The 27457-nt window shown below is 42.6% G+C and overlaps 1 protein-coding gene across 10 annotated transcripts in view; it reads right to left on the bottom strand.

Moving 5' to 3' along the window:
* The window catches only part of trafd1 (TRAF-type zinc finger domain containing 1), a 47517-nt gene that overhangs the window by 18451 nt on the left and 1609 nt on the right, over positions 1 to 27457 (bottom strand). For all 10 annotated transcript variants that reach the window (XR_010977233.1, XR_010977234.1, XR_010977236.1 and 7 more), the window contains exons 2-8: positions 21775 to 21837; positions 16964 to 17099; positions 13791 to 13844; positions 12095 to 12518; positions 8437 to 8697; positions 4820 to 4887; positions 586 to 840 (exon numbers count right to left, since the gene is read on the bottom strand). Coding sequence is in view for 2 of the 10 variants with exons in the window: in XM_068054819.1 (XP_067910920.1) it covers positions 586 to 840; positions 4820 to 4887; positions 8437 to 8697; positions 12095 to 12518; positions 13791 to 13844; positions 16964 to 17099; positions 21775 to 21818 (1242 nt within the window). In the remaining 8 variants the exon portion in view is untranslated. The remainder of the gene's footprint in view (positions 1 to 585; positions 841 to 4819; positions 4888 to 8436; positions 8698 to 12094; positions 12519 to 13790; positions 13845 to 16963; positions 17100 to 21774; positions 21838 to 27457) is intronic.

Genomic DNA, 27457 nt, shown 5'->3' with positions numbered 1-27457 from the left:
TTTGCTTTTTCCATGAGTTCAAGCAATTTGCAATGCTGCATAATAGCTTTTAGCTCAAGGGAGATGCTGGTTTCAGTTTACATCGCTGCCTGTAAACAAAATCTAATCAGGTTAAGGTTGTCTGGTTGATATCTCAGGTTTGTAAAATAATGCAAGCAGGTTTGCCACCAAGAGAGGAGACGGAGTACAATCTCTGGTGACTGCCATAATTAAGTGGATATCATGCCAGTAGAAAATTCCAAAAAGGCTCTGTTTCAAGCCTCCAACTCCAGACAGCAATGGGGCTGCTATCCACCACATTCATTTGGGTGATAGTAATGTATCCCTCTTAGTAGGATATGTTCTAAGTCCTTTAAAATTATACAGTGTCATGTAATCCATTAAACAAGTGACTTAGAACCGTGCACACTTTTAGCTAAAATACTAAAAACAGTGCATGTGAATTAGTAAGTCTTTTCTCATGAGGCACACTTCTAAGTATTTGAAGCTCAATACTCAAGTCACTTCAAACGTCTCTGGTAGGGCAGGAAGGTTTAATCTACGGACTGGTTCGCAAAACACAAAAACAGTATGCAATTTTTTTACCTGATGATGATACAGCAGATCTTCTTCCAATGCTATACCACAGAACTCACAGGGAATCATAACATCTCCATCACTGAAACCCACAAATGGACCATATGATGGCAGTGAATAGTCTTCTGAAAATAATTCAGGATTCACGTGGGGACGATGGGAGAAAATATCATTTGTCCTGGGAACAGAGACCCTTTGCAGTGGCGGTACAAGTGTGGCATTTTTACTGAATGATGCAAAGGCACTTACTGGGTTACAGCCGGTCTGTAAAAGACAATTATAAATCAATCCCCTCACAAAAGATGGAGGAAAGGTAAAACATAAAATACTTCCAGTATAAAAATTCTCCTTCGTTTATTTGTTTACTAGGCAGCATTATCTAGCTAGAGGTTTGGTTTAGTGTCATTGCCCTCCAACTGAGACCCTACCATGATGATGCAGTACTCATTATGTCCAGGTAGTGTGCTTTTCAACTAATTTCAAAATGCCAGCTCTGATTTTGGGTTGTCTACCCACTACTTTTGAAAGAAAAACTCTAGCTTTTGATTACCTCTTTTTAAAAATGCTGTGAACACATGCAATCAGATCTGTTTTACTCATATATACAACTGGCATTTTTGGAAATATCCATTTCTGTTCAACCCACACTCAGCTTTGATTGAATAAAAAAAGTGGCCACACTATTTAGATGCAGGTAGTCGTTCTCTTACCATCTCAGAGGTATCTGCCCAATACACAAAATCTACCCAAGTTCAAACAACTTGCTTGCAGTCCTCTACTTACAATCACTGCACAAACAACTTGCATTTATATAGCACCTTTAACATGGATGCATAATCAGATAAAGAGTGGACACGAGACCAAAGAAGAATTTAGATGGGATGACAAAAAAAACTTGGTCAAAGAAGTAGATTTTAAGCAAGGGCTCAAGAACAGGGAGGTGGAGAGGCAGAGCAATCATGAAGCCTTGCCAAATGAAGACATGGTTGACAATGGTGTGCAAAGATGGAGGGAACACGAGATCAGACTTAAAAGGGAGAATTTGGTTGTTGTAGGGCTGGAAGATGTTACAAAGATAGGGATGGATCAGACCAGGGAGAAGAGATTTAAACACGAGAGCAAGAAACTTAAATTAGTTCCTTAATGTTTCTGAGAGTCGATGTAAGTCAGCGAGGACAGGGGGTGATGGGTGCACGGGACTTGGTGCAGTTTAGACTAAGAGCAAAGTTTACAAATGGTGAAGAATGGAGGACTGTTCGTACGGCACTAGAACAGGTCGAGATGACAAAGGCATGGATGAGGAGAGTTTCAGCAGCCGATGTGGCGGGGGTGGGGTGGGTTTGATGATGTTCTTTGTGGGGAAGAAACTCAGCTCAAGTTTGAATACGATGCAAATGCTGCAATAAGTCTGGTTTAACTTGAGAAAATGACAGGGAGGATAATAGTTTATGACTCGGGCTATAGATGATGATTTCAGTCTTCCTGATGTTTACCTGGAGCAAATTACAGCCCATCCAAGGCTGGTCATTGGACAAGCAGTCTGACAACACAGACACCAAAGGGATTTAAAGGAGGTGAAGTAGGGCTAGATCAGGGTGTTGCCTGCAAGGAACAGCATGTAGATAAGGAAGAGGAGATACCAAGGATACATCCTCAGGGGACTCGAGGTAACAGAACTGGGCAGGAAGAAATGCCATTGCTGTAAATGCTCTGGCCATAATCAGATAGCCAAGAGTGAAAAAGTAAGTTCAGTCCCACTGAACTGGACATTGGAGGGGAAGCAGTAGGAGGATTTCACTGTTAACTATTTCAATGGTTTCAGTGAGATCAAGGAGGGATAATGCACCCTTGGTTCAGAGGATGTCATGTGTAATTTTGGTTAAGGTCGTTTCTGCACTCAAAGGGCAGAGACCTGCTTGAAGAGATTCAGATAGCTGCAGGAAAGATGGACACAGATTTCAAAATGACAATGTGTTGATTCTGGAAAGAGGGGCAGTAATTTGCAAGGACAGAGAATTGGGGGCAAAAATGGTAATGACAGCAGTTTTGAAAGGGATGAAGGCAGAACTTGGAAGGGAAACTATTTACAACCTCAGTCAGCATGGAGACCAGAAAGGGAAGTTGAGTGGTCAGCAGCTTAGTGGGAGTGGCGTTGAGGGAGCGGCGTTGAGGGAGCAGGAGGTGGATCGGATCAACAAGACGAGCTCACAGTGGAATTGAGAGAAGATGAAAGAGAAACTAGATAGAAATGAGTGCTCAGGGCTGGAGAAGGGTGACGCTTGGGAGGAGGTTTGGTGGGCAAGGAGACGGCGCAGCACAGGAAGTTCAATGGATAGTCTAAAGTCTTAATGACAAAGAGGTTTATGCACTCTTCTCTTTTTCCTTTTTTTTTTATTTAGCACTGAAACAGGCCCTTCGGCCCACCGAGTCTGTGCCAACCATCAACCACCCATTTATACGAATCCTACATTAATCCCATATTCCTACCACATCCTCACCTTCCCTCAATTCCCCTACCACCTACCTATACTAGGGGTAATTTATAATGGCCAATTTACCTATCAACCTGCAAGTCTTTGGCTGTGGGAGGAAACCGGAGCACCCGGCAAAAACCTGCGCGGTCACAGGGAGAACTTAAACTCCGCACAGGCAGTACCCAGAATTGAACCCGGGTCGCTGGAGCTGTGAGGCTACAGTGCTAACCACTGCGCCACTGTGTCGCCCATCCAACAAGTGCGAAGTTGAAAGAGTTCATATGAGGCTGGTTGCCTTGATGAGGGAGAAATGGATGGGTCTATGTAGCTATTTTCCTCCCTATTTGGAAGAAGTTCTCCATTATTTATCTCCCTCCTCCCTAGGTGCATTTTCAAATTCAACACAAAGTTGAAATTAGTTTTGCAGTAGCAATACATATAATCGTGGATTTTATTTTCATGTGCTCATCTAGTTTCCCCTTGTATGCATCTAGGTTAACTACAAGGTATGCTAGCACATTCCACATTCTTACCACTCTTAAGGTAAAGAAGCTTCTCTTGAATTCCCTATTGGATTTAAAGGCCTGCTCAGGTCCAGAAAAAAAACCTGACCCGAGCCCGACAGAACTATATTGGAAGGGGTCAGGCTCGGGTCCATTATTTCCCCCATGCCCGACCCGATCCCGACCCAACCATAGTGCACTCACTGTACTTACCACCTTTGGATGGATGGAATGGAAGGAAGCTGCACTGCTGCAGCATGAGCATGATGACGTCATAGAGACACTCACTCACTGTGCAGACTCAGTCTGTGGAGTACTGCGTGTGTCCAACCCGGAACAGCAGCCCAACCCGAAACCGACACGTCGTCTGGTCCAGTCGGGTTTGGGTCGGGTAGCAGGCCTTTAATTGGATTTATTAGTATGTTTATACTTATATTTATGATTTTAGTTTTTGAATCCCTTACAAGCAACATTCCTTCTAAGCTGTGCAGCCTGGAAGTTCCCGCACAGACCGAGCACAAGTCGGCCCCATTAAGTTATCACGCACGTGCGGCTGTGCAAAAAAGTTTAAAAGGTCCCATGTACATAAAATCGGCTGCACACAGCAGAAAAATTAGGAGGGACATTGCTTACAAGTGGCAATATCTTTTCTACGTCTACCCTATCTCATGCTCCCATGGTCATGGCAGCATTATTTGACGTTTTCCTTTAACAAAGGAGTGAACATGGAGAGGATGTGAACAGAGAGGGGAAGGAAGCAAGTCAAGGCATATTCTTCCTTCCATTACCCTTCTCTCTGCTTAGAAACAGCACCAGCGCCACTTAATCAGAACTTGTCTCAGATCAAAAACTGAATGGAACAGGACACAAACTTAGTTGATCCTTGCTCCGCAGAGCTAACTCAGCAAAACTGTTGAATGAAAGGGAGGCAGACACGGTCCAGTTTGTCCACCTCTCACCACTTCTGTCCTTCTTTGGGTGATCATGGTGATTACAAAGGCCTTTGTATGTAGTCATCACAAGTCTGCATTCTATACTAACAGCGGAAGAGGAAATATCATGCTGACGATCAGACTAGGTACACAGTCGGAGAAAATAGTGAAGAAATTTTTTTTTTTAAAGTTAGCTATTTGTTGAACATTGGTGATTATAAAATTATTGGGAAAAGTGCTAAGAGAAATACTGTTATTAGAATCAATAAAGGTAACCAAGGCACCAAAGGTTGTATCTCTTAATTGGTGGGAACGGACCCCGGTTAAAACATACCTGGTGAAGAATCAATTCCTCTTCAGGGAAAAGTTCTTCACAGAACTCACAAGGCAACATTGTGACATCTGAAAAAAGGAGAGAGAGTTCAGTTAACAGAAATTAAAATTATTTCTAAGGGGACTGATGGCACAGCAGGTTATCATAATGCACCTATTCCTTTGTTATTCAGTTTCAAATCCAGTCTGACAGATGAAATAAAAGCTTCTTTCAATTGAATGCCTGAATGAGAGATCTCAATTCAGTCCCTAATGAATGCAAATCCATAGTATAATGCTGCTTTCATTCTACATATATCAGCAATCTGAATCAATGAGGAAGAGAAGGTCAATGTGGGAAATGGCTAGGACTCAGATATGGGAAAGGGACCACAGGAACTCTGAACCTGCATCTAACTAATTCAGTATCAGCATTGAACACTTGAGACAACGTGACCAGTGTGAAATCTGCTCCATCAACACTCAAACTTTAAACAGAAAAAAATTCAAACAAAATTTAAAACAATTCTCCTTAAATTTCACTGACGTTACTGAATGGAATGATATTGGCAGGAATTCCATTAAGTGGAACCTCAAGGTTTTCCCCAGTGACTCAATCTGCAATTAAATTCCCCAATGACTAATCTCAACCACAATAACAATGAGCAAGTGAGCCATACAGATCAGGACAGTCCCTGAATCAATGCCCAGTGCTATGCTATCTGATCTCAGCTGAAGTAGTAGCAATTCTGTATAGTACAAATCAGCAGCAGTGCCCTTGGGTTACGGGGAGGAAAAGTGGCCACAACTCCTGATCTGGACAACAATCCAGCCATCCCTCCTGAAAGTGCATGGTCATGCTCAGGCAATATGAACATACAAACTATAAAATGAACTTATGAAATAAACCCGAAATGGAGGTTGAGGGGTCTAAAACAAAATGGAGTTGAGAGGTCAGGTGACCTTTTCTTTTCTGCCAATATACATGAAACTGAAAGAACCCGGAGCTAATTTTCATGTCTGGGCAAGTCCTGGCAAAGTCATTAAAATACATATGAACAACATTTCTGGATGTATCTTTGAGAAGGCATCAAGATACAAATGGCCCTTTCTTTCTATGGTAATGGCTGCATCTCTCCAACCAACTGGGTTAACAGTACTGTGGCAGACTTTTTGACTCCAAGTTTGAACTCCAGAGAATGGGTGTGAAACGCTCTACTTTATCAAGATGGCATTGGATTGAGTGACACCCGAACTCCATTGTCTGACAATGGCTTAACCATAAGAAACTATTTATGAATTCACTGGAAGAGAAATTCTGGTCACATGACAGAAACTAGGTTTCAATAAAGATATTTTCTGCAGAAAAAAAAAGAGCGAGAAACCTCTATACCATTGAAGAGAAAGGGCTCTGTCTAACACCACTAGCTTTAAGGCAGAGACCAGAGTGGCCTTGAACTCATCCACCTGAGAAATCGTACTACGATTTCACCACGAAACTTTGACAAGAACAAGAGAAATTTGCAACCTCCTAAAGCTCCCACGTTTTTTTTTCAGTGAATAAGAAAACAGATTACAGGCCTGCACCGTTTCAAGTCTTCACCCTGGGGAAAAGCAAGTGCAGCACAGAACTCTTTACTAAAAAAAAACCATAGACCTAAATGCATGTTACTTTATAATCTCTCTTCTGGAGTGTGTGTATCTGTACGAATGCAAGAGTGGGTATAGTTGCATATATTTCGGATGTTGAATAATAAACTGCTATGACCAGGTGAGAAAGGTGTCTAGGGGTCTTTCTCAGCCTTCACCTGCTCTTATTGTAACAGGGTTTAATTTTAAACACTGTTTTAGCTCCCCCTTGGTGAATCCTTGTTCACCGCTTTCCAATTATAAGGCAACGAAACGAGCACAAACAGACTCGCTTAGGTTTAAAGAAGAAAAATGAAATTTATTAAATTTAGACAAACTCTAATTCGGTTAACGCCTACAGATGCACGCCGTGCCCCACGCTAGCATACATACATGATATGCACATGCAAATAGAGACAGAAAAGAGAAGAAAAAATAGTAGAGGTTTGAGGCAATCTCTGAAGAGGGGCTTTTGTTTCGGTGCTTCGAGCACACTGTAGTCCTTGATTGAAGATATGGTCTTGCTTTTCGATGGGGCACAGTATTCTTCTTAACCCTTGTCCACTGTAGGAGATTTTTCTCTCTTGGGGATCATGTGTCTTCAATGGTTTCCAAAGCTGGTGAGAACGAGATGAGAGCAGACAGGAGAGGGGTCTTTTCAGTCCAGGAGCAAAGAGCTTTCGGAGTTTTAAAACTCTGTGACTAGCTCAAATTCAAAAAACTCCGACAGACAGTTAGTCATGTGACTAAACTGATCTGACCATGTCTGTTTGTGTATTCGGCCATCTTACCAGTTAACCTGGAATGCTAGCTTCTCCACCTTCAACGTCTGGTAATCAAAAGTCCATTCTGGATTAAATTGGAGCAGGGAGTGGCCCCATTGCCCTTTCCATGTACTGTCTGTTACTATGCAAATGTCTTTCCAGTCAAGGGTCTAGTGTTTTTTTAAAAAACAAGTTCTTTCTTTACTCCAGTAACAGTTTAAAAATCAATGTTCATGTGGCGAAATTAATGTCTCATTCCTGGCAGGTGGGGGTCTGCATGACAAAACATTTATCTTTCTTTTAAAACTTACAAGAAAACCTGTCATTTGTCTGTTCTTGACAATTAAAGCACTCAGGGGTTAAAACACTTTTTGTAAAAACATGTTTTCTTCATTCAGTCAGTCGAGAAGTGGAAAAGGGGGAGCATCCCCATCATCTCTCAGCTGTCTGTAACAGCACAAAGGAAGGAAGGAAGGATAGGAATGAGCTGTGATAATCCACCCACGAAATGAAGTAGCCCATCCACATTATCAAGTCTTCCACACAAAGAATGTTCATTTGAACAAGGCACCAGTGAAACTACTGTCCAGCAAAAAGAGATGTAGTTAGTTTTACTGCCTGGACATCTGATGAATCACTATAGGAAAAAAGCCAGCATCTCAACACACTGTCCCATCTGATGCCAGTGGCACAAAAAAAACAAAAAACACATGGGCAGTCAGATTTCTGACCACAAGTCTGATACACACAGCCCTTAAGCTTGAACCTGGAACCTAAAAATGCAAGAGGACAATTTTTGCTGTGAGAAGTAGTTTGAAAGAAAGGCAATGCCAAAAACAAGTCAATACACAAATGGAACAGGAGCATGGGGATTTTTTTTCTCCTCATGTTTAAGGGAATAAAGTGAGATTGAAAAAGTGAGTGGAATTTGTTCTGATAGTTACTCTGTATGCTCACTTCCTGTCTGCAAGGTAAAGCAGATTAATAATTCATATCTTCCCTCATCTCAGCAAGTATGAGAGTATGCCTCCAGAATGATTGAGAAGTACACATGTAAAATATTCAATTTGGAAGACACGAGTCTTATTCTAACAACAAGTTACACAATTATATAGACTTTGAGCGGTATGGGCACAACCCGTAACAGAAGATGCTCTGGTTGCTTATGAAGTGACCAACACTGCTATACCCAAATGATTATGTAAGACAGGCCCAAAACATCTAACATACACTTTTAACTACTTACTTGCAATCGCCTCCTGGGCATTTACAGAAGTTGGGAATACATCAGATGATGACTGATTATCGAACAAGTTGACAACATTCGGTAGCTGTGGACGTCTAGAATCCGAGTGAATGGTCTCCCATATCGGCATCCACTCTCCTTCTCCACCACTGTTCTCATTTTGGAGACTGAGAGCCAGCAGGTAATCCAAGTTAGAGTTGGCATCTACATACCCAGGACCTGCAGGGTCTGCCACACGATTTCTCTCAGTCATTATGCTGGCTGTAAAATTGACAGGAAATGCAGAATTGTTAAAAAGCATATCTGTAAGGTTTAATCAGAACTGAGTTAGCAGATTTTAACCACAATTGGGCTCAGTTCAGCATCAGGGCTACAAACGTTGACTCTCAAGCGGCAAATTGTGAACATTGGGTGAAGACAAAAATCAGATGCAAGAATGACCCTGGCCCGACAAAAAAATAGTCAGTCTGCCTCACACATTGCCTGTTCATGCATGAACAGGCAACATACCAGAAGTATGTCAATATGCATGAAACGTTAACCTAGCACCAATCAATTCAGCAAAGAAAAAAAAGGGACAAAATAAAACCCACACATTTTTTTTTTTTTACCCCTCCTTCATAAAGGTGTTGCCACAGGCTAGTCAGTGATTTCTATTGGTCAACACTGTTCTAGAATGTCCAATCTAAGCATTGCTACCACTGAGTTCTAGAGCACTCCATATTGGCTTTCTTTCCTTATGCTTGAGATGCCTCATCTCAGTCTGCATTCTTCTCCCTTCCATTACAGTGCAGGAGAATTGCAGGCTGCAGATCACCACTGCGGTGCATGGGAACACCACCTGCAAGTTCCACTCCAAGACACACACCATCCTGATGGAACGATAATCATCTTTCCTTCACTGCCGCTGGGTCAAAAACCTAGAACTCCCTTCCTAACAGCATTGTTGTGTCCCTACACCACATTGTCAAGAAAACTCTATATGCCAAATGAGAATTAATTCATCGGAAGGAACACTTTGAACAGAGAAAATCTTAGTCAACTTATTTTAAAAACTGGCAGCTAAGATGACCACTGCAATTTTCATCTGAAACACTTTTGTACATTTCAAGGCCCAACCGGAGCCAGAGGTCTGAGAAGCCCTGGACCCAGAACAATGGCTTGCTCTAAGTAATTGAATTCCCTAGGATTGCTTCTTTGGCACGACAGTCAAGGCAATCCAGACACATTGACTTTGAAACAGCAAACCCCTCCAAGTGTAAATACTGGCATCCTGGGGCCTGTGGAGCCAATTCCGAACCTTGTATCTCATTAGAAGGTTGCAGAGAATACACTGAGGCAGTCATATGACCATCTGTCCATCTCGGAAAAAACTGGGAATTTTGTTACACAGAAGAGACAAAGCAGTAACTGTGTTCGCAGCAGTAGAAAAGGCTGTGCGCATCCCTTTCTTTCTCCCCCTCTCTCCAGAAAACCTCAAGTTTGAAAACCATCTGCGACTGAGGACCCTCCCAGCCTACAGACAGAGACCAAGGGAAGAGAGCCACCTAAAAGTCTTCCTTCAAGAAAACCCTGAGCAAAGTGGGTCAGCCAAAAAGTGCACTTCGACCAGTCAAGGACTTTACAGCTTCAGCTGGAAGGCCACCGAATCATCCAAACCCACCGATGGCATTTAACTTTTACTTATTCTGGACTTTAATCCAACTAACGACTTTCCACTTGGTAATCTATTTGTGTGCGAGATTCATCACCAGCATTGAGGCCATCCTCCTGCAAAGCCAACTGTGTAGGGTGGGTCACATTGCCCGGATGGGCAACAGACATCTGGCCACAATCATATTGTATGGAGATCTGACCACTGGTAAAAGGAACAGAGGGGCCCCATGCAAATGTTTCAAGGACTCCCTGAAGAAGTCCCTCACTGTGTGCCACATCGGCCATCACCAGTGGGAAGTGCAGGCCATAGATCATGATGCTACATCAAGAGGGCTACAGACTAACAGCCTGCTACCCGAACTGAATCGGACAGGACCCAATGACATATGTTCAGGTCAGGTCGGGTCGCACTTCCGGGTCCGGCATTCGGGCTCGGGTCGGGTCAGGCCGGATCGGACACACACTGTCATCACCTCCGGTAAGTGACTTTAACGTTAATTTACTTTTGGGACTTTAAAAAGGTGGTTTTGCTACAGTTATTTTAAGCTTGTGCAGGTAAGGAACAAAGTGAAACCGATGGTCGGGTCGGGCGCAGGGAAAAAAAAAATGGAAAGACTCGGGCCGGATGAGGTTCTGATGGGCTCGGGTCACGTCTCATATGCAGACCCGAGCAGGCCTTTAATACAGACACCTTTGAGACTGAGCAAAGAACCAGCATGGAAGAGAAAGGGAGAAGGATAGTTCCAAATGCCCCCAACAGAAACTACACCTTCACTTGTACCCGCTGTGGGAGAATCTGCTGGTCACGGATAAGCCTGACTAGCCACCAGCAGGCCTGCAACCGACGAGTACAACCTTCCCAAAATCTTCATCCTCGAAGAAATGCCATGAATGTGGGCACGAATGTGTAGCGTATTTTATTTTAAATAGGATTTAGATTGTTAAGTATAATAAACTTACTCTTTCTTGTGTAAACTCAAGAAAACCTGCCTTCAGGAAAACCCCAAGCAAAGCAAGTCAGCCAAAATATACTTTGACCAACCAAGAACTTCAAGAATACAGCTTCAGCCAAGAACTACTGGTTCACCCACTTTACAGACTGTATTTAAGTTCCACTTATTCTGGACTTTAATCCAGCCACCAAATCTATTTTCCTTCCAGTTATCTACTTGAGGGTGTGTGTGTGTTTCTCGTATGAATGTGTGCATGAATGTGCAGCATATGTTCAGTATTTTTTTTTAAAAAATAGGGTTAGAGTATTAAGTATAATAAACTTATCTATTTCTTGTTTAAACTCAAGAAAACCTGTCCAACTGGTTCTTTCACAATCACATTAAAAGGTAAAAGGTAAAACACTCAGTGAGGTGGTAAGCATAACCACTGTTTAAAAAGTAACAAACCCTGTTGCAGTCAAATAAGAGCAAGGGCAAGAGGACCGACTGTGACTCCCTCCTCACCTTGGCCGTTACAACATGGACTGCAGCAGTTCAAGAAGGCAGCTCACCACCACCCTCTCAAGAGCAATTAGGGCCAGGCAACAAATGCTGGTCTTGCCAGCGACGCTCACATCCCATGTAACAATACCCTTTTGCTGCACCACCCAAGTATTCCTGTTAAACAAGTAATAGAATTGGTATTGCTCAACAGTTAACAAATGGGTACCAAGAAATCCAGGACATGGGTGCAATCTCATTTTACTAAGTGTTTCAAAACCACATCTAATACCAAACACTAAGAGAGTTATATTCACCCTTAGTTTATTAACAAATGTAGCAACATTATACACATCAACATTTCTTCTTCAACTTCCCCAGTCACTGAAGCTACAGAATCATTGCTCATCCAAATATTTTGGAATAGTTCATGCAAGTTACTGTTGTAATTGTGCTACCCTATACTACAAATGGGGGTGAACTATGCAATTTAGCCACTTCGCTCCTTCCCCAGCTTTAAATTCAAACACATTGATATAAATACTTAATGTTCCAAATGCTCAGCTTACCTTGATTCTGGTCTCTACCTCTAATCGGCACATTTCTCGCATCTGTCCCCCTCACTGGAAATCCTGCCTCTCTATTCCCGTGAACTTTGGTTTCCAATGGTCTGGAAATTCTTGGCCTGGCCCGAATACGGTTCTCCTCAATCTGAAGCAGGTTCCCAAATGGTTGGTTTTCAAACCAGGTCCCGACATTTTCTTCGAAGTAATACTCAGACCGAGGTTTCATACGGTTGTTATTCTTTTCCTCCACATCTTTGCCACAGGTGATATGGTGCATGTTTAAGTCTTTGACCAGAACATTGCGACCACAAGCCACACAGGGTTCAGTCCTCGATCCACAATAGTCAGCATGCTCTTGAGACTTGTTGAATGCCAGCTCCAGCTCGCAATACTGACACTTAATCAGCCGCAACGGGCATTCTGTATTCTGTAAAACAAAACACATTCAGAATTGTTTACTTGTTTAAATATTAAGAGCAGGTACTTCCATAAAAAGATATTTTTAATAGCCTAAATGGCTAAGCTGCCAAGTGCACTGCTCAGGATATAAAATGAGTCATATGGATTTCAGATTTGATTTCCTGTCTGTACTGAAATACCCTCAGGCTAGCACGAAGAAATCACTCAGGCTCCTGACCTGCATTGCTACCCAGTGACTGCTATTAGAAAATACCGGTGCCAGGACACGACCAGACTTGACTGTGGTGCCTGTTATTGGCCTGGAATAACAGGATATCAATTACTGCCTAGGCTTGAATATGAAGAATGATCACTGGGGTGAAGTACTGTACTAGGTGTTTTGGCACCACCCCCAAAAAAAAAAAAGAGGATCAGGAGGGGAGAGAAAATGACAAAGAACTTAGATATTTTTCCTCTTTGTATGCAGAATGCAATTTATTTATTTTTTCTTGGTTTCCCCACTCTATGGGCCATGTACAGCTGAGTAGCAGAGTTGACGGCTCCCTGCCCAAACTTCCCTTTCCTTCATTCCTGCAGGTACATAAAGTAATCAAAAAGGCTAATGGAATATTGGCCTTTATATTAAAGGGGCTGGAATATAAAAGTGAGGAAATGTTACCTCAGTTGTGCATAGCCATGTTAGACCACAGTGTTCAGTTTTGGGCACCACACGTCAGGAAGGATATATTAGTCTTGGAGTGGTTGTAGTGGAGATTCATCAGAATGATACTGGGGCTTAAAGGTTAAATTATGACAGGCTGCATTAACTTGGTTTGTATTCCCGAGAGTTTAAAATGGTGATCCAATCGAGGTCTTTAAAATGATTGATAGATTCAATAAGGTAGATACAGAGAAACGATTGCCTTTGGTAGGAGAATTCAGAATAAATAGGCATAATCTTAAATTTAGAGCTAGACCATTTAGAAGTGAAATCAGTAAGTGCAAAATCTGGAATTCTCTCCCCCAAAAAGCCTACGGATGCTGGATCAATTGAAATTTTCACTATCACTTTTGTTAGACAAGGGTACCCAGCTGTATAGAGCAAAGGTTGGGGTGGGGGGGGGGGAAAATGGAGTTTAGGTACAGATCAGCTGCGATCTAATTCAATGTTGGAACAGGCTCAAGGGCCTACTCTTGTTCCTACATTACACCAAGATCAGCATTTAGCAGACAGATGAAAGTTGCTTCGTTAGGCAAGGAAACTGGGAGCAAATGAATGAAAGAAGAGACACGCACACACCTCGTGTTTCTCCAGCTGATTTTTTTCTATCTTCATGCTGCACTTACAGTCGACCTGAAAAAACAGAAGAGATAAAATTTATATTTTATATCAGTATTCACTGGTTACTGTATTTAAGAACAACTGTTCATGCATATATCTCCATACAAAGCATAAAGGCCTCCCAGTCTACATTGTCTTAGCTGATCTTATCCAGGAAGGTAATAAGGATGCAACTGGATTCAGTGCAGTGCCCTGGACAAGGGACAGAAGGGACCAAAAAGAACCCTCCCCCACCCCAAAAAAACAAGATTCTCATATTGCTCACTATCCAATGATGATGATTGCTGAATACACACAAATTGTGGATGACGGAAGAACCACAGATCCATAGAACAATTACCGCACAGATGGGCAATTCAACCCATCGTGTCTGTGCCAGTCGAAAAAACTAGCCACCTAATCTAATCCCACCTTCCAGCACCTCGTCCATAGCCTTGCAGGCGACAGCATTTCAGGTGAGACTGAATCTTAGAAATATGGCCACAATAAAGACAAGCATGCCCTGTGCAAGCATTCCCCAGAATAAGCACACACACAAAGAAACTCAAATGATTCGAACAATCCTCCAATACTATTGAATCGTACAAAGCGAAAGTCAGGTTTAATGAGACTATCCACCCATGTTAGAAACTTGACCATCTACACAAAGTACCTCAGGTGTCGTATACCCAGGACAAACAATAAACCCCTTTTACTGTTAATATGTACATTAGAAATAACATGAATTACCTCAACTCCAGACCTCTTTAAAACTGAAGAGCAATGTAGCAGCAGCCCGAGTAGATTAACAGTTTATATATTTATTTAGAGATACAGGACTGAAACAGGCCCTTTGGCCCACCGAGTGTGTGCCAACCATCAACACCCATTTATACTAATCCTACATTAATCCCATATTCCTACCACATCCTCACCTTCCTTCAATTCCCCTACCACCTACCTATACTAGGGGCAATTTATAATGGCCAATTTACCTATCAACCTGAAAGTCTTTGGCTGTGGGAGGAAACCGGAGCACCCGACGAAAACCCATGCAATCACAGGGAGAACTTGCAAACTCCGCACAGGCAGTACCCAGAATTGAACCCGGGTCGCTGGAGCTGTGAGGCTGCGGTGCTAACCACTGCACTGCCCTGCTAACCACTGCGCTGCCCCAGTTTCCCACTGGTACCATTTCAAAATAATAAGCTGCAATAATTGTCAAACTTGGTAACCTGAACCACGCCCCCTTGGAAAAATTGTTAACATGGGAAACAGACCCGATGGACTCCTTCATTAGCCATTGCCTATATACTGATAAGGCAAAGAATCTGGATAATTTAGTTATCTCTATTTGAAAATTAAACTGGAACAAATGCACAGATAAATCACTTATGATAATAAGCTGAACAACTATACAACGCTTCTTGCAGTGATAAGACTACATCAGATTAGGTTCCATAGGTTCTAGGGTGGCTTCTCAGTTACATGCCTTAAGCAACTCAGGACAAAGCAGAGGTATAAATATGGCGAACGAACAGAAGCCTGCTCCATCCCTCTCCTCCTTCCCCACATCTTGAGACAAGACAATCAGTTAATGGTTCTGGGCCTTTCTCATAGTCACCAATACACAAACATGTCTGACATTTCTGTTTAATCAATCTGATCCTGATGGGGAATGTTTGAATAGTAATACATGGAATGCAGAGCATGTTAGAATTAGAATTAGAACATTACAGCGCAGTACAGGCCCTTCAGCCCTCGATGTTGCGCCGACCTGTGAAACCATCTGACCTACACTATTCCATTTTCATCCATATGTCTATCCAATGACCACTTAAATGCCCTTAAAGTTGGCGAATCTACTACTGCTGCAGGCATAGTTAAATTCTTATTAATCGCTGAAGCAACCCCCCCACCCACCACCTTTTCAGCTAGCAATAGGAACGATCCCTAAATTGGCCTTGCCCTAGTTATAAATGTATGTAAAAAGCTAAAATATTATGATTTGAAAGAAGGCAGAAATTCTGCCTGGCAAAGGCAATTCTTAGCCTTTTCCTGCAATTCCTTTGTGGTGAGGGGAAGGAGGAGTTGGAGAAGAGGAATGGAAAGAGAATCAAAGCCTTTGAAATAATTTGATTGGTTAAGTTGAGTTATATGAATAGGACTGACGTGCATATGACCTTACTGTGGCAAAAGTACATTTTGTTTTAAAACCAAAATTACCACTTCTTCAAATACTGCACACTTTTGAGACTTTTAAATCTGACCACAGTGTGACACACAGGCAGAAACTCTGGTTACAGGAATACCTAATCATTTTAAGTGTTCATTTCATTTGCATCAGTAGTGTCTGAGAATGTGCAACATTTACACAAATAAACTTACTCCAATACATCTTAAAAGATGGATAGCAGGAAAAAGTAGTAGTGATGTTAAGTATTCAGGCATTGTTTGAAATTGGGTGAAGTTTTACTACTTATTAAAACACAAATTTAATATTAAAACAGCAATCCATCCACATTTCCAATCTAGTAGCCACCAGAGCTTGGCACAACTTGCTTAGTATCTATTTCAATTATCACATCAAAGCTACGGTCCAAGCTTTCTCTATATGATCTTCATACAATAGGACTGGTGTTTATCTCATCACTAACAGATTTACAAATTAAGAAATACAGCTGATCTTCACGAGTCAGTTAGTAAATGCACTGTCCTATATGGATATGAGCCCACACAGAACAGAAAGCCCCAGATCAATTTTAATTCCCTGGTCTATGTAGCATTGGCTGATGTTTGCTTGGGCTGCTACAATTTGCAAGGAAAAGGGTTGGTGGGGGGAGATACAAGAGTGCATCCATTTGCTATCAAGTAACCTCTACTTGAAATGCAAGTGGATGTTAGAAAAGAACAGAATTGGACGTGGTTATGATACCATAGTGAAGTAGGCTGCCAGCACTCACTATCTTTGCTTTACTCAAAGAAAACTCCCTTGGGTGAGGCACATGAGAGCTGCCAGCGCCCATAGAATCATAAATCAGCCTGAGTCAGTGCCTTTACAGAAGATGGGAAGAAAATTGAACAGGGAAACTACACACAAAAAGAAACCATGTTAAATATTTACGATGAGGCTGACATTCTACTAATCTTACCAGTGCATGTTCTGTTTCAAAGTGTTCTTCCATCTCAGATTTAGGGAAGGGTTCATGACAATACCTGCAAAGATCAATGTTTCTTCTACAGTGGATTTCATGAATGGTGAAGTTAGTTGCAGGAATGTCTCGTTTGCTGAAAGTGAAACAAAGAACATCCTAATTACAGAAAGCTAACAATTAGAAAAAGAGCCAGCATCTGTTTCTCCTGCACATCTAAATTGGGACATGCAAGTACACAGCTGCCAAAGCACAATGCTAGGCTATTTTTAAAAAAAAAACACCAATCTCCCCAGATGGCCTAATTGAACTACAGCGAATGGTGTCTTTGTCAAAGAAATACAGTCCAGATGATTCCATGTTTGACTTCCAATCTTGACTTGCTCTTAGCTAAGATAGCAACTTGGATATAATTTGTTTCAGCTTCCCTTTTAGCTAAAGAGGTAAACACTAGGTAGTCACTTCTGCTGTTAAGTATGCATATGTTGCTGTCAAGCAATGGGCACCCCCCCAACACTTATGTGCGAGTCCAAGTGGTCATTCTTCATATGACTCCATAATGTAGTTACTCCATCAAAGGTCATCACAGCCCAGCCCAACCCTGTCCTTATCAAGCATCCAAATGTGTACTTCACACTGGATGGTGAACGGCAGCACTTTCTTACACACACCACCACTCCCCCCACTCCCATCCCAGGAGTGATGAAGCCAATGGTGCGTGAACAATATAAAACGGTCCTCGAGTGTGACGCCACCTGTGGTGGAATATCCTGTCTGGGCTCATTCTTGAAAGTATCAGAGGGTGGGCAGTGCGAACAAAATTGTGCCCTAGCAAGAGAGTGACAGAGGGAAAACTAGCAAAAGAAAACAAAATATTTGATTCTTCAGAATGAAACAATGCACCAATACCCTCTTATGATCAATCTCTTAAAATATTTTAAAACTGAATTATATGGCACATTAACTACTACTTAACTGTGGGGTACAATCTTCCCATGTGAGGCACTGAGAGCAACAAGTGTTAGGTGATTTGGCTTTCCAGTTGCCTCCTTTTCTCTGCTCCTTTGTTCTGTAAACCTCAAGTGTCTTTCTGTTGTTAGATAATGAGTCATTGCAGTACAGCTGACTGATCACTAACCCAGCCAAACATTTAATGTTAATGGTTTGGGGGCAAGGCTCAAGTTGATGTCAGAGCCTTAATCTGCAACAAAGGCAAGTGAGTTTCCAGATAAAGATATGGAGACGGTGAACGGTTTTACTTTTATTTCAATAAAAGCTTCACAAATCCAGACACCCTGCATGATGATTCTACCCACCAGCTCCCTGTGAAGTTGCTAGACAAATGCCTATTTTAAAAATGGAACCCAACATGGGAATAGATCAGAGAGGCTATAAGAAATTGCTGGTAGGGCTCAGCACAGAAAAGTTCAGTTACTGTGAAATACCATAGTTTAGGAAGGACAAAAAAATTTTTTTTAAACTAGACTAGATCTAAACCAACTTGCATGCAATAGGAACTGAAAATGAAAATGACATGAGCAAAAAAAAAAATCCATAGCACTTTGTAAGTGGCCATTCATGATGCTGCATCTACTGTCCTCGTACGCTTACTACTCCCATCTTTTCTAAATACAGACATATGGTTGGTTAATCAGCAGGTCCGTAGCATCCATGGAGAGAGAAGCAGAGTTAATGTTTCAGGTCAGAACTCTGAAGAAGGGTCACTGACCCGAAACGTTAACTCTGCTTCTCTCTCCACAGATGCTGCTGGACCTGCTGAGTATTTACAGCATTTCTTGTTTTTGTTTCAGATTTCCAGCATCTGCAGTATTTTGCTTTTATTTAATGGTTAGTTAATCCCCATTTATGGGGTAATAATTATAGTTGGCATTATAACAATTTTGTCAGCCAATAATTTAGATCTTATTTATATTATATAGAAATTTCACTTTACAAACACAATTAGGAAATCAAGAGAAACAAAAGAAAGCATTTGATTTAACAAGTGAGTAATTCTAGATTGAATTAGTTAAAATAATCAAGGGAAAAGTGAGAAAAAGAAGAAATGCTGGAAATACTCAGCAGGTCTGGCAGCATCTGTGGAGAGAGAAGCAGAGTTAACGTTTCGGGTCAGTGACCCTTCATCAGAAAAAACTGGCAGAGGCTAGAAATGTAATAGGTTTTAAACAAGTAAAACAGGGGTTGGGCAAGATATAACAAAAGAGGTGTTGATAGGACAAGGTCACAGAGCGAGCCTGGGGAGACTACTTGCATTCAAGCAATTTCTGTGCACCTTGGGAAGACGGCTTCCAGTTCTCTGTAAATGCAATATGGCACATGGCTGCTATCAGGGAATTAATCTTTTTCTTCTGTGCCAATGCTATGGTCTTAAATGGCAGCACTTACTACACGCATCACATTTGTAAATTCCAACATACTCCACTACTGCATTAGTATCTTACTTGCAATTTTTTCTGTCGATCCTTTTATCTGACTTTTCTTTTTAAATAAAGACAGCGATTATCTTTTTAGGTGGACTGCAGAAATTGGTTGTGCAGAATTACTGAACCTGAACCCATTAGACAGCCCCATCAATGCAGACCATTAATCAAGGGCATTTAAACAATCTTGTCACTTTAACTAGATAATCTCATTTACTCCCTGGGTTCAGCAACAACCAATTTTGTTCCTCTCTTTATTGAGATCAGCAGCATTGATGGTGCAAGCGAAAGATGACGACGACCCAAGAGATCTTGCAGAACTCAAACCTCCCACCGGGTTTCATTATTAATGATACTGTAACAAATTTGGTCTACTGTAGATTTATTCAGAAGCATAATGCTCTAAACATCTTACTTTTGTGGAAGTCTGTTCACAATGCTCTGTGTCTGCTTGAATCTGGAATTAAAAGCTAGTCTAATGGTGCCCATGAAACCATTGTCAATTGTTGTAAAAACCCATCTGGTTCACTAATGTCCTCAAGGGAAGGAAATCTGCTGTCCTTACCTGGTCTGGCCTACATGTGACTCCAGACCCACAACAATGTGGTTGACTCTTAAATTCCCTCCGAAATGTCTTCGCAAGCCACTCGGTTCAAGGGCAATTAGGGAAGGGCAATAAATGCTGGCCTAGCCAGCAAAGCCCTCATCCCACGAATGAATAAAAAAAGTGTTCGGATGAACAGGCACCGACCTGAAACGTCAGCTAGTTTTCTCTCTTCACTGATGCTGCCAGACTGGAGTATTTCCAGCATTTTCAGTTTTTATTTCAGATTTACAGCATCTGCAGTATTTTGCTTTTGTATGATAGCAGGACCTGGGATTTAACAATCGCACCCCTTTGTGACCTGAATCGGTTATCTGTGACTTTTGCACAAATACTTCAATATTTCCTAAGGCAGATGGCATTAACACTGGGTAAGACAAGATTTGATTTGGATGGTTAAGTTGCTTTATTTCACAGCTCTAATCCAGTAAAATCCATATACACGTAAATGTTTTGAAAATAATAATCATGTTACACTTCAGTGAGTCATCATACTTAAACTCCTCCACTTTCCGTCCTACAATCCAGGGGAAAACCTCTTCAATCTGCAGCCTCCCATCTTTTCAACTTTTTGCATCACTTGACTGCCTCTTGTTTTCATAGGGTGCCTTAAAAGCCTATCTCCACTGTCAACCCCTCCACCCATTTCGCTGGATGCCTCCATTGGCTGCAATGTCTGACTTCTTGTCTGATGTCCAGTCCTGGCCGAGCCACAATTTCACCAATTAACATTGGGAAAACCAAAATCGTCTATAACCCCTGCCATAAATTCTGTATTCTCAGCACCCATTCTATCCCCTGCCTATCCATTGTTCCAGGTTGAATCTTGACATTCTATGGGACCCAGAGCCAGGTTTCCAACCCCATATCCTTTCCATCACAAAGAGGCCTACCTCCACAGTGTTGTGCATCTCAGCCCAACTGCTGCCAAAACCTACATCTGCACCTTTATCACCTCCTTACTCAACAATTCCAAAGCTCTCCTAGGGGCCTCCCACTCTCCATTAACTTCAGCTCATCCAAAACTCTGATACCTATATCCGATCCCACACCAAGTGCTGCTCACCATTCAACCATGATACACAATGACATCCTAACGCCTCCAATTAAAATTCTCATGAGTATTTAAATCCCTTCATGACCTCAATGCTCCCTGTCTCTGTAACTTTCTCCAGCCTTACTGTCCTCCTACAACTTATGGCCTTGTGTATTCGTCACCCCTCTCGTCCCATGAGTGACAGTTGTGCATTCACCTGCCATGGCCTTAAGCACCGAAATTCCCCCTCTAAACATTTTGACCTCCCGCTCTTCCTTTCAGACCCTCTTTGAAGCCCACCTGTTTAACCAAGCTTTTGGTTCCCCCTCCTATTATTTCCTACTTAGGCTCACTACCAATTTTTGTCTGATTATGCTTTTACTACATTATAAAAAATGACTATATAAATACAAATTGCTACTGTATTAATAAATCTATTTTTCATGTGCAATCAGTACTTTATTAACCTTATGAACGGTTAGGGTACCAACCACTCTAGAAACATTCCCATTAACAAATTCACGTCAGGTCTCCTACCATACTAGACTTTGGACATATATTGCTGCTAAATGGCTAATCCAACTCTCACAGCTGCATTCAGTTGGCATGACTCAGCTATTTCATAAGCTTTGCCCAGAAAGCAAGCTGTTAGACACAGGCAGACAAAGCAGCTTTTAAAGACATACTTCAGCAATTTGTCAAAGTAATCATGTCTAAGTTAGTCCCTTACCAGTTGGCACATGGCCTGGTTCCCTCAGCCTGATCTTCAGACATCTTTGCTCTTTTTCAAAACCTATAAAGCAAAATAGACAATTCATTAAGTACTCCAAAAAGTCTTGCTGCTAGCAAACATCTTGTAAAGTATGAACCGACAAAAACAGGATAGCACCCTAGCCAACATCAGTTGGATAGAAGGCACGGGCGATAACTGCTCTTTTAGATCAGATATTAATATTTTTAAATCTTTTACCTTGCCCTTCGCCTCCAGCACTATTTCTCAACCAAAGGGATGCCCAACCTTCCATCAATCTGCATCTTAAGCCATAATTTAGCAATCTGTGGGTAAGGGTGATCCACCTTCTGAGTGGGAAAATACCAGAACCTTGTTCATCATTTCCACTGACAGCAAGGTCATAACTCATGGATTTGAACAACTAGCCTCACCAATGATGCATTTTATTCTATTTCATTCACTCTTAAGGGTCCCTACTACACAATTTCCCCTAGCAAACCCAGCTGGACCTCATGTCTGCCAAAGTTAATCTACAACTAACTAAGAAATAAATGAAAGCGGCCTTCACGTTGGTTCTGCTGATTTAGCCTCCTATGGGTAATGCCTTGGCTCCACTCAAAGCCTCCACACAGTGGCTGAGACATAAAACTCCATATAGGATAACGACAGGTACAAATCCATACCTGGTCAGTCGTGGCAAGCACATTGTCATTTCAACAAGCTATGTCACATCAAAATCAACGAAACAAACTATTGACAAATTCTTTGTGCTTCAAATGTGTTCAAAAATCCATCATCCAGCCTCTTAAGAATCTCCAGAACAGGCTACTGAGCAATTCGCACAGGGACAATTTCGGATTACCTGAAATGCCTTCCCATACATAGTAGCCAACTGCAGAACTTCCTGGCCAGGGACAACAATTCCACCTAACCAACAGCTGGATGGGAGTTCAGTACAATTACCATTCTAGTTAGCTGCAACTATGTTTGCTGGTCATTAACGATCACCCACCCAACTACTTTTATTACAGAAACAGACCATCCACCATTAGTCACTTCTTACCCAAAGAAACACTAGTGGAGATTCGTCACTCAAGAATGTCACCACTGTTAGCCCTACCAATAACATACCAACATTATCACCCCTAAGTAATAAAATTAGCTCAACTTACATGATCAGAACTTCTGCTTTCAGTTTCTTTTTGTGGGAAATTCAGCTTTATGAACTCAGCAGGACTTTCTGGTTTCATTGCAAGAACACTGATTTAAAGACCAGGAAGAAACCAGTATATCACAGTCCTCGAATTTAAGTATTTCAAACAAATACAATCGACCCAATGAGGTAACAGTTAAACAACTGAGAACTTGTACTTCAGAGCTGTCAATATTTAAAGGACTCACTCTATAAGGATGTTTAGCACACAAAAAAAGACTGTTTACAGTTTCATATTACTCTATCAAAGTCTTCAAGGGAAGGATCAGCAGAGTTGGTGCTATAGGATCCTGTTATTCCTGTGAGCAATGACACTTAAGTTATTTAATTAAAGAGAAGTTTCTACCATCTTACAAGACTTAATACATCAAAATGAACAGTCCAAGAGACCAATAAAAGTTTCTGCTGTTTTTGCACCAGTGTGTTTGATAATTCTAAGTAAAACATTAAGACACCTTTTATTGTGCCAACCACATGAAGTCAGTTGGTAGCCACGTGGAGAGGAAAGGTGAAGTAGTTGATATAATGAGCTTCACCTTAGTTCCTTCACCTCCTTTGATGGCTTAAGCCTCATTGATACATTGCTATTCTGTATTGATGCAGGGTGATGAACACAGTAACACTGCAATTGCCCAGCTCCTCTATTGGATCATTGGGTGAACAGATCACATGAAATTGAGCCATAAAGTCCAGGTAGATCCCGGTTTTGATCTCAGGTTTGTGCTGAATTTAATATCCTCAGCTGATATGGCAGGAAGGTATTGGCGTTAGCTTGAGCAGCTCTAGGGTAAAAATGGTTTCAACAAAATAAACCGACAATTTTTCTCCTGTCTTTTCAATAAAGGTGCTGTTTCATGCTAGGGTGCAGTTGGTTAAGCAATAACAGCACTCCAATACCTTGACCAAATAGGCTCACAAAAAGGATGGCTAAGATGTCACAGTCAGCAAAACATTCCATCACAGAGCAGGGAACCAGCACTGTATTATACAGACTGACACATGCACACTTGTATACTGAAGATGGCTCGGTAACGTCTTCGCAGTCCGACATACCAAGGATCAGCAAATCCTTTTATGCTGGGCTGTATGACGCGAAGCCCACAGACAGCAGAGCCTCCCAGTCCTTCCTGTCATCTATCACAGAGGTCTTAGATGACAGCAAGAGGGAGAGACTGGACAAGCCACTAACTCTGGACGAGCTGACAAAGGCCGTCGAGTCCTTCGAGACGAGTAAAACTCCCGGAAGTGACGGCTTACCGGTCGTGTTGTACTCGGCCCTGTGGGACTAGGTCGATCCGGACCTGCTGGAAGTATACGAGAGTATGCTCCTGGCCGGCAGCATGTCAGAATCCATGAGGAAAGGCATCATCACCCTCATTTACAAGCGGAAGGGGGAGAGGGCAGAAATCAGAAATTGGCAGCCCAACTCACTGCTTAATGTTGACAAGATTCTGTCCAAAGTCATAGCCAGTCGAGTCAAATCTGCTCTGGAGTTGGTGATTCACCCCGATCAGACCTGCACTGCACCCGGCAGGAAGATCTCTGATAGTCTCGCGCTACTCAGGGATACGATCGCCTACGTACGGGACAGGAGGGTGGATACCTGCCTCATCAGCCTGGACCAGGAGAAGGCTTTTGACAGGATATCGCACACCTACATGATGGACGTGCTTTCCAAAATGGGGTTTGGGGAGGGAATCTGCAATTGGACCCAACTGCTCTACACAAACATCAGTAGCGCAGTCTCAATCAACGGGTGGGAATCGGAAAGTTTCCCGATCAAATCTGGAGTCAGACAGGGCTGTCCTCTGTCCCCGGTCTTGTTTGTTTGCTGTATTGAACCCTTTGCTAAGTCTATTAGGAAGGATGCGAGCATAAGAGGGGTGACAATCCCAGGCAGCGGAGGCACTCAGGTTAAAACCTCCCTGTACATGGATGACGTCGCCGTCTTCTGCTCGGATCCGCTGTCCGTGCGCAGACTGATGAGCATCTGCGACCAGTTCGAACTGGCCTCGGGAGCCAAAGTTAACCACGGCAAGAGCGAGGCCATGTTCTTTTGGGATCCTTTGTCCCCTTCACCGTCAGGTCAGATTACCTGAAGGTGCTGGGGATATGGTTCGGAAGGGCCGGGGCGTGCACCAAAACATAGGAGGAGCGAGTAGCCAAGGTACGACAAAAGTTGGGCATGTGGGGGCAGTGATCTCTCTCCATTGTGGGTAAGAACCTGGTCATCCGGTGCGAGGCGCTCACGTTGTTGCTGTACGTGGCGCAGGTCTGGCCCATACCCCACTCCTGCGCTGTGGCGGTCACCCGAGCCATTTTCCGCTTCATCTGGGGACGTAAAATGGACCAGGTCCGGAGGAACACTATGTTCAAATCTCTGGATAAGGGCGGGAAAAATGTACCCAACGTGGCCCTCATCCTGATGATCACCTTTGTGTGCGGCTGCATCAAGCTGTGTGTAGACCTCCAGTACGCAAACTCCAAGTTTCACTACATGCTGAGGTTCTATCTGTCCCCGGTGTTGCGAAGGATGGGCCTGGTCACATTGCCGCGGATCGCTCCATGCAGTTGGACCGTGCCATACCACCTATCCTTCGTGGAGCAGTTTCTGCGGGAAAACACCTTTGACCACCGGTCCATCAGGCAGTGGTCTGCACGGAAAGTCCTCAAGGCCCTACGGGAAAAGGAGACGGTGGATCCTGTCGGATGGTTCCCCGAGCAGACCGTCAAAGTCATTTGGCGGAATGCCTCATCACCAGAACTTTCAAACAAGCACCAAGCTGTAGCTTGGCTGGTGGTGAGAAGGGCCCTCCCAGTCAGATCCTTCATGCACGCCCAAAGTCTCGCCCCCTCCGCACAATGCCCCCGCAGTGGCTGTGGTGGGGAAGAGACGGTTACCCACCTCCTCCTGGAATGTGTCTTTGCAAAGCAGGTGTGGAAAGAGATGCAGTGGTTTTTGTCGAGGTTCATCCCAAGCAGCTCTGTAACACAGGAGTCTGTGCTCTACGGGCTGTTCCCAGGGACACACACCGAGACAAACATCAACTGCTGCTGGAGGACTATCAATTCAGTGAACAACGCCCTTTGGTCTGCCCAAAACTTGCTGGTCTTCCAGCGCAAAGAGTTGTCCACCAGCGAATGTTGCAGACTGGCACATTCCAAGGTCCAGGACTACGTGCTGAGGGACGCACTAAAGCTTGGGGCAGCCGCTGCAAAGGCTCAATGGGGAAAGACCACAGTGTAAGGACCCCCACCAAGCTGAACTGAGGGGCTAGATCCATGGGAAACCCCTCGAACTGTATCGGGAAAATTTTGTGTGCAGTAAATGTAAAAATGTATATGGCATGACAATGAAATGGAAGGGTTGTGAGGCAACACATGATTGTATAGAAGGAAACTGATCACCTTTGCACTGTTTGTATTTTTTGACCTGATGCTGTTTTAAACTGTTTGGGAATGTAATTTTTACAGATTTTTATGAATAAAGTATATTTTGGAATTAAAAAAAAAAAACTTGTATACTGATCATGGATTGCAACCAAGAGCTGGAACCTTAGCTGATTCTTCTCCTCCCTAGTCCAATCATAAGTTCAATAAACTTAAAGGAAAGCAGCTCTTAAAACACTTTTAGTATCCAAATTATCAGCATCAAATGAATGATTATTTCATCTGCGCAAAGGGAGAAAAACAATTTTTTTTTGTGAAATAGCACATAGAACGGAAGAGAACAGGGGTAAAAGTTTTGAATCCCCATAACATCACTGACAAGATTACAGGTTAGTCATTTGTGAAATGACAATTTCCAGCATGGGGCACAGGTTGGCATTCAAGGATACAAAACAAATGTTGTACTCGGAATATTGGTGAATTTATTTTACATTCAAGATAACAAAAGGACTCTTAACATCACTGAGCTGTCGTCCTCAAGGTGTTCTTCTTCTCCCTCAATCCTCCAGGCGCTGATTCACATTGGGGTATGGTTCTACAGGTACAGAATCAGCAGCTCTCCAGTACCTGACTCAAGCATCCATTCTCCGTGCAATTGTCAGCAGGTTATTTAATCAAGTTGAGCATCACAACTAAGCTCAATGTGTCCTCATGTGAAATCCACAAATTCACATTTGCCATCATGGATTATTAGACAGGATTCAGAAGCAGAAACCCAAACTGATTTTTTTCCTTGCCTAGAAATAGTAATGCCGTTTGTACAGCCTCAAGTGAAGTCTCCACTAACTCAGCACAGACCAGGTAACTGAACCTGGGACTTTCTTGTCTCGACACCCAGTTTAATGCTGTTCTGATGCCACATGGACTTCATGCAGCCAATGATGGTTCAAAGATAAACATGCTGGATTCACCAAAGCTAGCAGCCAGTGAAATCCCAGTTTAAAAAAAGTAGTGTCTTCTGAATGGGACACAACTGCAACCACAAGTAAAACAGCTCAGCTTGAATGCGCTGCTTTG

Source organism: Heterodontus francisci, chromosome 23 (genome assembly GCF_036365525.1).
Source record: "Heterodontus francisci isolate sHetFra1 chromosome 23, sHetFra1.hap1, whole genome shotgun sequence".
Taxonomy (NCBI): domain Eukaryota; kingdom Metazoa; phylum Chordata; class Chondrichthyes; order Heterodontiformes; family Heterodontidae; genus Heterodontus; species Heterodontus francisci.
This window is presented reverse-complemented; position numbering and strand designations above follow the sequence as displayed.